The following is a 9998-nucleotide window of genomic DNA, read 5'->3' on the forward strand; positions in this document are numbered from 1 at the left end:
GGAGAAGATTTCCAAGGTTACAGTGCAGCTGATGGGGAGAATTTCAATCAATCAGACAAATGGCATCTCTAATTCCCATGACAAACACAGTGTGCTGTCAGATGCCCCAGAGAAACTCCAAGATTCTGCAAGCGGACAGCATTATTCCACGAGACTGTACTGACAATGTGCTGCCTATTTAAAATGATCAGGAGGAGGAAAGAAGGAACCTGAATTTCTTTAACTGAGAAGGAAAAACGTCTTTAATTCTCAAAACAAAGGTCTAACCAGAGATGGATTAATGAGGAGCGACAACTGTTCCAGGTACAGAGTAGAAGGAAACACGTCTAAAGAGAGAAAGGTTCACTTTAGGCAATGAAAGTCATCCAAAAAGGAATCTGTTTTCATCTGTTTCACGTTTTACCGGGTTTGGCAAAACTTTAACAACTGGTTATTTGGAAATTTCTAAACAATGATCAATTTCTACCACAATGTACATTTTTTTCTTTCCAAAACAAATAAGAAACTTTGCTTTGACAGGGAAAATTCCCAATCTCTTATCACTGAAAGGTACCAAAGCAGCTGGGAAATTGTCTGAATTTCATATAGCACTTTTGAGTTCATTAGCCATTATCCCTAGGTCTGTATTGAATCAAAGATGAAAGTACAGCCCTGGCCGGTGTGGCTCGGTTGGTTGGAGCGTTGTCTGTACACTGAAAGGTCGCGAGATCCATTCCCAGTGAGGGAACATGCTAGGTTTTGGGTTCGATCCCTGGCCCAGGTCACACAGGAGGCAACCAGCTGATGTTTCTGTCTCACATTGATGTTTCTCTCTAAAAATCAATGAACAGGATTAAAAAAAGGAGGAAGAATATGAGCTCAAAAGCTTTTAGGAGACAGGAAGCAAGCCTTTGGCTCGGGACTTTTGTGTTTGAGTGATAAATCAGGTTCGCAGAGAAGCAATTAGAAATTAGACTGGCTGGAGATAAAGAGCCTTGAATGAGAGGTGTGAGACCACGGGTTGTACTTGTGACTTGGTGCCTCTTAACCAGCTTAGGGACCTTGAGCAAATTACTTACACTCTCACCTGTAAAGTAAGGGACTAGACTCTGATGATTTCTAAAGCCCCCTGTAGCACTGTCCATTTTTAATGGCCTAATATTTATTCCTTAAGTCATGGGTTAGGCGAGTTCATTCACCTATTTGAATACCTTCAATGAACATAACAGAGGGCAGTCTCCTCAAGGAGTTCCTAAATCAGCGGGGAAAGTGAAGGCGCTCCCCACAGCTCCTAACACAGGTGCTCATCCGTCCAAGGAAACCAGCAGGCACTGAGGACAGAGAGGGGTAGGACAGCGGTTCTCAACCTTGGCTGCACATTAGAATCACCTGGGAATTTTTTTTTTAAATCCTGATTTCTGGGCCTCATCCTCTGGAAATTCTGTTTCTTTGTTACTAATGTTGTGGCCTCACCCCATAACAAAGAAACAGAATTTCCGGAGGATGAGGCCCAGAAATCAGGATTTTATAAAGATTCCCAGGTGATTCTAATGTGCAGCCAAGGTTGAGAACCACTGGAGTAGGAGAAACTCCACCGCTCTCAGGAGGAAGAGAAGGTAATTTACTGTTTCAATCCAGCCAACCTCATGGAGTGTGCCAGGCACTGGGGATCCCGGGTGACCCTGACCGATCAGGCCTCTAAATGAAGCCTGCTTATATATATATATATATATATACTAGGACAGTGATGGCGAACCTATGACACGCGTGCTCATTTTTTGGTTGATTTTTCTTTATTAAATGGCATTTAACTATATGAAATAAATATCAAAAATATAAATCTTTGTTTTACTATGGTTGCCAATATAAAAAAATTTCTATATGTGACACGGCACCAGCGTTAAGTTAGGGTTTTTCAAAATGCTGGCACGCCGAGCTCAAAAGGTTCGCCATCACTGTCCTAGGAGGTGGAGAAGAAAACACACACACACAAGAAAACAAACAAAAAACCCCAACAACACAGGCTAACAAATAAATAAAGAATAAAACCCAGGTTGTGATATGAAGGAAATAATAATGAGAGGGAATAACTGTATTTAGGGGTTAGCATAGGCCAGAGGGGGAAGCTCTTTGGAGACCCTGGTAGTCAACTGAGCTGAGACCTACAGGCAGATGAGAAGCCAGCCGCCAGCACGAAGGGCTAGCGATTTAGCCAGAAGGAAGCCCGTAAAAGCAGGGGTTGGAAAGGGCTGGAGCAGAGAGAGAGAGAGAGACCATTTGTGTGGCTGGAGCTTGGAGAGCAGTTAATTCTGGAAAATATAGGATTGTAGTAGCAGTTCTTAACTAAGGGCGATCCTCCCCACCACGTGTGACAATATCTGGAGACGTTTGGGTGGCCACGATTTGGGAAGGGGTGGAAGGGTCTTACTGCCGAGGTTGGAAAACCCTGCTGTAAAGGAACATTACATCCCAGCTTTGGGTGTTAGTCATTGTTGTATAAACTCGTGTTTTTGCCAACTTGAATCCCCCCGCCCCCCGCTTTTACTTTCAGAAACAAAGTGAAAAACAGACTTCACGCGGCCCACGGCTTCGTCCACTCCCTTAGGCAATCCCGTGGCAGAGGTTCGGGGCCTGCACGCAGCTGAGAAAGCCCACGGGGCAGGGGCACCTCCACACACCACCCGGAAAGGGCTCTGCAGCGGGGCTGCTCCGGGGGCACCCCTGCCGAAGGGACCGGGTTAGGGGGAAAGGAAGGGAGCACGTGTGCAGTTCTGTTTGCATAATTACAAATCAATGTCAAAAACACTGCAATGTTGAGTCTATGCATAGGAAAGAAGTGGAGGTGCCAGCGAGGGTTGAAACTCCCGCCGTCCGGACTTCTAAACCCTCTTCCGCGCGGGCCCGGGCCCCGGCCCCCTTCTCCTCCGCCCCGCGGCCTCGGCCCCCCCAGGCTCCAGCTTCCCCTCCCCCACCCGCCCGGCGCTGGCCTCACGGTCTCTCTGGGACCCCGTGGCCCGGGGCCAAGGCAGGTCCCTCGGCCTCTAACCCAGACCCGTCCCGGCCCCGCAAGGGCCTCCCCGCTGTCGCCTCACCTGTGGGGGTGGGGGAGGGAGGAGTCTCCCCAGGAAGCCCCGCGGCAGGCTGTCCTCGAGGTACCGGTTACCCAAGTCGAAGGCACCGTTGGGTCCTGGGTAGCCCCGCACCCCCGGTTTCCCGTCGGGCCAGGCGTCGGAAGGGCTGGAAACGCCAAACTAGAGACGCCGCGCCGCCGGCGTGAGGGCTGGTAAACGGTGCACAGGTGTCCGGCCGGGAACACGGGCCGGTGTTAAGGGGGCCTGGCGTGGAGGGGGCCGGGCCTGCCAGGGGCCCATTGGACGCCGCTCGGCCCTTATTTGCATATTCATGAAGCAGGGAAAAGGCTGGACCCCGGAGTCCGCTTGGAGAGGTGATGAATTATTCATGAGGTGTTTCGCCCCGCCCGAGAAGGCCTGGTTGATTATTCATGAGCTCGAGAGGCGGGTTTGAACCGGAAAAGGCCGTTGTGGCGCCGTCGGCGGGGAGAGGTGGACGGGCGAGGGCCGCGAAGGGAAAGGGCCCTGGAGGACTGTCCGTTTCTAGTCTCTGTGAACTTTTCCTTTTCTTTTCGCTGGCGAGTTTCGATCCCCGATTTGAAAGTCTGTCGCGGGGTGCCACATACTGTGAGGAGGAACGTCGGGGCCGAGGAGAAGGCCTGGGGGGAGCTTGTAGGTAACACGGCCCCCTCCCTCCACGGTGGGCGATGGCGACGGTCACGTTTCCCCTGGGGGGGGGCGAGGAGGTGGAGACCGTTCCCCGGGGACACCCGCACCCCCACCATCTTAGGCAGCGTTTCAGTTGAGATGAGGAGGAATCCGTCTCGGAGGGGAAGGTGGCGGAGGCGACCAGGACTCTGCGCGTTGCCGGGAGTCGGGCGTGGAACGTTCGGGATTGCGCTCCGCGAGCTCCGGTGTTTCCCCCGCCGCCATGGCGGCTTTCCCGCCAGGATCGATGCTCAGCGCAGACCCAGAGGGTGGGGATGGGTCCCCGCCAACCCGTGACCTGAACCGTCCTTTCACTTTATACCCGGGATTTGCCGTTTAATCTCCGTGGACTTTAGCTCCCCAAACACTACAGCGGGGAGAGTGTCTTGGAAACGCAGGGTTAGCCAATCGCCAGGACGTGTTCAAGTTTTGCCAGAGCATTGGACGGGGGCGTGCGGTACATCATGTACTTGGCTGGTCAAAACGGAAAAAAAAAGAAAGAAAAAAAGAAGTATGGTTTTTGCTCTTAAAAGAGCGCTTAATCTAATTAGGGCGAGCATCTCATTTCTCCCCCAAGGAGCCATAAATCTTTCGAGATGTGTGAACAGTCTTTTGCATTTTTTGTAATCCTAGGGGAAGCTTAGCGCATTGTAGTCGCCCAGTAATAAAATGTTGAATGAATGATTAAAGCAGCGTGAAGAAGATATTAAAAAAAAAAAAAGCGAGCATGAACTAATACCCAGCTAATAGAGGGGAGACCAGTTCCCTGGAGCAGGGGAATTATCGGGGCCAAATGGGATTTGCTAAAAGGGGGCGTCATCGTTTATGAAAACAGATGCGGTGAGACCTTGGAGTCCCTGGATGACCTTTGGCAAACCAAGTGCCCTTGTTGGGCTTTGCTTTCCTCCTCTTTATAGTTTTGTATCTTAAATTGAAATCCACGACTCCTTTTGAATTAATATTTGTCTATGGTGTGAGACGTAGGTTGAGTTGCTCACCTAAATCCACCCCCGCCCCCCAAGTCTTACGGGTTTCCTACTGTGCCAACACTATCCTCCTATATTAAAAAAGGCTAATATGCAAATCAACCCAATGGCGGAACAACCGGTGGCTATGATGCGCACTGACCACTAGGGGGCAGATGCTTAACGCCGGAGCTGCCCCCTGGTGGTCAGTGTTGCTAGCACCGCTCAGCCAGAAGCCGGGCTCACTGCTGGTGAGTGCAGTGGTGGTGGTGGGAGCCTCCTCCACCTCTGTGGCAGCGCTAAGGATGTCTGACTGCCAGCTAGGCCCTCTCTCCCCGGAGAGCAGGCCTAAGCCGTCAGTCGGACATCCCCTGAGGGCTCCCAGACTGTGAGAGGACGCAGGCTGGGCTGAGGGACTGCCCCCCCCCCAAGTGCATGGATTTCGTGCACTGCGCCTCTAGTTGGTTATAAAGACTACTCTTCCTCCACTGAATTGTTTACCCTTTTCTTTAAAAGGAAGGGACTGGATTAGTTATAGAGAATGTCTCTTGTGCCTTCAGTTGTAGAGCCCATTTATGTTGAGAGAGGAAAGACGGGAGGGAGGGAGAGGGAGAGGGAGAGAGAGAGAGAGAGAGAGAGAGAGAGAAGGGTGAGAAACACTGATCAGTTGCCTCCGGTACATGCCTGACGGGATCAAACCCGCAATCTTTTGGTGTATGGGGCAACGCACCAACCAACTGAGCCAGCTGGCTTGGGTCCTATTTTATTTCTTGCAGCCATTAAGGGAAACAATTGCCATGTTGAGTCAGATTTGAAGGTTACACTCGGAAATGAAAGTTACATTCTGAAGTCGACACAGGATCCCTTGGAATCTTTAAGGACCAAAGAAGTGTTAGGTGGTTTTCAGTCTCATATAAAATATTGTAAAAGAGTGTCCCCTAGTGCTGCTCTGAAGAAGTCATTTGAGAGGGATTATTACCTGTTTGTTATCTCTGTCACCACCTTGTGGCCTCAGATAATTCTGCCGTCTTCTATTTGCAAAATCTTCCAGAATCCTGCATTAATCTATAGACAAAAACAGATCACAGGGTGATCCAGAATGGAATTTCTTTTAACGGACTATTTTACAAATATTTTGGTCAGAACTGGCTAAAACCTTGAAAAGAAGCCACAGTTTAGATTAAAGCCTTTGAAAAGGGGAATTTTACTTCTTTTTTTTAATGTAGTGAAGCAATGGAAAGAAAACTGGTTTTGTTTTTTCCTAAGGAACAGCTTAAGATGGAAGAAGCAACAGGAGGGCGCCTTGGCGGGGCTGCTTTGGCTCACTGAGAAGTCACAGGAAAGGGGGCCTTGGAGATGGGTCCCGGGGGTGAGCCTGGGATGGGCTGCTGCTGCCCATTGCTGCTCTGGTTGCCAGTCCCCTGGGTCCTTTAGAATTTAGGAGACGCTCGCCTGTGGGGGAAGGTGTGGGTGTGCTCCCGGGAGGCTCTAAACAATGGTTTTTATTGTGGTAAAATGTACACAACAAAATTCACAACCTCAACCATTCTCTCAAGTGTACAATCCAGCGGCACCAAGCTCGTTCACAGAGTCAGATGACCATCACCACTATCCATTTCTAGAAAATGGGCATCATCCTGAACGGAAAGTCTGTACCCATTAAACTTTCCATTCTTCCTACCCGCCAACCTCTGGTAACCTCTATGATACTGTCTCTATGAATTTGACTACCTTCCTCATATAAGTGGAATCATGCAGTGTTTTTCCTTTTGTGTCTGGCTTATTTCACTTAGCATAATATTATCCATATTGAGGTATGTGTCAGAATTTTATTCCTTTTTCAAGCTGAATAGTTTTCCATTGTATATACCACATTTTTAAAATTCAACTGCTGATGGATAGTCCATCTTTTGGCTATTGTAAATAATACTACTATGAACAATGGTGTGCAAGTTTCTGTTTGTATCCCTGCTTTCAGTTATTTTGGGTATATACTTAGAAGCAGAATTGCTGGGTAATATGGTGATTAACTTTTTGAGGAACTGCCATGCTGTTTCCATAGCAGCTGCACCATTTTGCATTCCCATCAGTAGCTGTTTTAATTTTTCCACATCCTCACCAATTCTTGTTTTTTTTCCATTCTTTTTGAATAGCCAACCTAATGGGTGTGAAGTATAAACATTAAATTTTGAATTGGCCTTGTAAATCAATTACACACGAAGCTAATTCAAGAAATTATTTTGAGGTGCTGCTATATGCAAAGCACTGTTACATTTTGAGGGAATAACAAGGATGAAAAAATATATGATTGATGTGTATATGTTTTTTGGGGGAGAGTCAGTCCTCACCAGAGGACATTTTCCCACTGATTTCTAGAGAGAGTGGAAGGGAGGAGGAGAGACAGAGAGAGAGAAACATCAATGTGAAAGAGGCACATGGATTGGTTGCCTCCCACATGGGCCCTGACCAGGGCGGGGGATTGAGCCTGCAGCCGAAGTATGTGCCCTTGACTGGAACCAATCCTGGGACCCCTCAGTCCACAGGCTGATGCTCTGTCCACTAGGCAAACCAGCCAGGACTCATTAGGTGATTTAGAATATTTTTCTCCTCCAGATTTATTTGGGAACAAATAAGTCAACTTATATTTTCATTGGGTGGTTGGAAAAACTGATCCAGAGACTTTATGCCAAATTTAAAAAACATTGTTTGTGGAGATCAAAATGTTTATTAAACTAATTTTCCAAACAATATAGTCAAATGCTAATTATATAATATTTCTTTGGAATATTCACAATAAGGATTATGTTGGGCAAGGTCTCTAATTGGTTTCTTTTTTTCTTTCTTTTTTTTTTTTTTTTTTGCAGGTTAGACTTAAAAGAATCCTGATACGTTACTATAATGGCCATTGCTCAGCTCTCTCACTCCATCGGAGTTCACAAGACAACTAAGGTATTTAGTAAGAATTAAGGCTGCTCTGTCTCTGCAGTAGCCTATTCTCCATCTTACTGCTTCACTAATAAACTCTATTTCACTTAAAAATGGAATTAAATGAAAATTGATGACTAGTCAGTTCAGAATGATGACTTTAATCTTTGGCATTTTTTTTTTAACAGCAGTTTTACCAGTTAATTGGCACAAAATTTATGGCAGAGCATGTCTACATTTTAACTGCCTAATGGACTGAGGATGTTCGGAAAATTAGAATAGACTCCTACAAAATAACTTACTGGGTGTTGTTTCATATTTATATATTTAGATTTTCTAGGGTAAAAGAAATCAGACACAAAAAAGATGTTTAAAGAGAATGGTTCTTTGTTAGACATTCACTTCCTGAAACAATTAGGAAACTTCTGATGTACAACATGATGTAGTTATAAGAACTGAGGGAGAGAACAATGAGAAAAACTTGTATGCTGGGATGCGTGGGGGAGCATGCCAGGGCTAGGCAAACTTGCTGGTTTATCTTGGCAAGTTTATCTTGTCCCATGACATTCATTTTTTTAAAAAAATATATTTTATTGATTTTTTACAGAGAGGAAGGGAGAGGGATAGAGAGCTAGAAACATCGATGAGAGAGAAACATCGATCAGCTGCCTCCTGCACACCTCCTACTGAGGATGTGCCTGCAACCAAGGTACATGCCCTTGACCGGAACTGAACCTGGGACCTTTCAGTCTGCAGGCCGAGGCTCTACCCACTGAGCCAAACCGGCTACAGCGCATGACATTCATAATGAACCATTTATGTATCCATTGAGAGCCCAAGATAATATAATATATATGTAATACTGTATTACCCTCTAAATGAATACATAAATAAAAAACTTCACCCTGACCGGGTGGCTCAGCTGGTTGGAGTATCATCCGGTATACCAAAAGATTGTGGGTTTGATTCCTGGTCAGGGCATATACCTAGGTTGCAGGTTTGATCCCCAATTGGGGCCAGTATGGGAGGCTGCATCGATGTTTCTCTCTCTTCCTCTTTAAAAATCAATAACAGATCCTCGGGTGAGGATTAAAAAAAAAAAAGACTCTTCATCTTCTAGAAGTTTATAATCTGGTTAAATTAAGATTTGCAGGAGTTAAGTCAATATACAAAGTAATATATGCATTACATATATGAAAGAGTAAGGCAACACAAATTATAAGAATTTAAAGATTTTTATATAGACTGGAATAGTTTATATATTCCTCATGAAGGAGATGGGACTTAAAGTGAATCTTGAATGATGAAAATGATTTTATTTTTATTTTTTTGACTTTTTTAAAAAATATATTTTATTGAGTTTTTACAGAGAGGAAAGGAGAGAGATAGAGAGTTAGAAACATCAATGAGAGAGAAACATCGACCAGCTGCCTCCTGCACACTCCCCACTGGGGATGTGCCCGCAACCCAGGTACATGCCCTTGACCGGAATCGAACCTGGGACCTTTCAGTTCTCAGGCCGACGCTCTATCCACTGAGCCAAACCGGTTTCAGCAAAAATGATTTTAATAGAGGAGAGAAAAGAGAATTCCATGAGGGAAACCTATCACATGCCTTGCCTCAATAAAAAAATGAGCGCGGCGTGTTTCAGAGAATAACAAAGAACCATCCTTACTGAATTGGAGTGTCATCCTGTTGAACAGAAATAGTAAGTAAAATTGAATAGGAACTCTGAGGATAAAATAATATGGATCGTAAGGCTAAGGATCTTATACTTTATTCTGCAGTCAATAGCAAGTCAGTGGGTTTGATCAGGAGAGTGAGTAAAATCATTGTTTCAGGAATATTAAGCTGTAGCAGAAATAGGAAATATTGAAGTTGAAGGAGAATTACGGCAGAGAGAAGGCAGTCATCTTTCTTGCTCGAATTTAATGTACTCACCAGGCTCCTGTCTCATTTTGGTTTCTAAGTGTGCTTCCCTCCTGGGGCAAAGATGCTGAGCCATATATATGAATGGCAATCAACTTGGCAGTTATTTTTCTCACTGAGTATTAACAAATTGACCTTTTGATATAAACCAGCGGTTCTCAACCTGTGGGTCGCGACCCCTGAAAATACATCCTGCATATCAGATATTTACATGACGATTCATAACAGTAGCAAAATCACAGTTATGAAGTAGCAATGAAAATAATTTTATGGTTGGGGGTCACCACAACATGAGGAACTGAAGGGTCACGGCATTAGGGAGGTTGAGAACCACTGACCTAGAGTAATCAGATTGTCTTTTCATTGATGAATGAGCACATTCTTATTTATGTTTCTCATCTTATTATGGAACTTTTGTATT

The 9998-nt window shown here is 45.6% G+C and overlaps 1 protein-coding gene across 4 annotated transcripts in view; it reads left to right on the top strand.

The window, feature by feature from the left end:
• Nucleotides 1-3162: 3162 nt before the first annotated feature.
• Nucleotides 3163-9998, top strand: part of HORMAD2 (HORMA domain containing 2) — a 54389-nt gene continuing 47553 nt past the window's right edge. For 2 of the 4 annotated variants that reach the window (XM_006762067.2, XM_006762071.2), the window contains exons 1-2: nt 3164-3722; nt 7588-7672. In XM_006762067.2, the coding sequence (XP_006762130.1) occupies nt 7622-7672 (51 nt within the window). In that variant the 5' untranslated portion in view covers nt 3164-3722; nt 7588-7621. Of the gene's footprint in view, nt 3727-7587; nt 7673-9998 lie in introns of all 4 variants that reach the window. The other 2 variants (XM_006762069.2, XM_006762068.2) reach the window with 2 other exon arrangements.

This window comes from Myotis davidii, unplaced genomic scaffold (assembly GCF_000327345.1).
Source record: "Myotis davidii unplaced genomic scaffold, ASM32734v1 scaffold478, whole genome shotgun sequence".
Taxonomy (NCBI): domain Eukaryota; kingdom Metazoa; phylum Chordata; class Mammalia; order Chiroptera; family Vespertilionidae; genus Myotis; species Myotis davidii.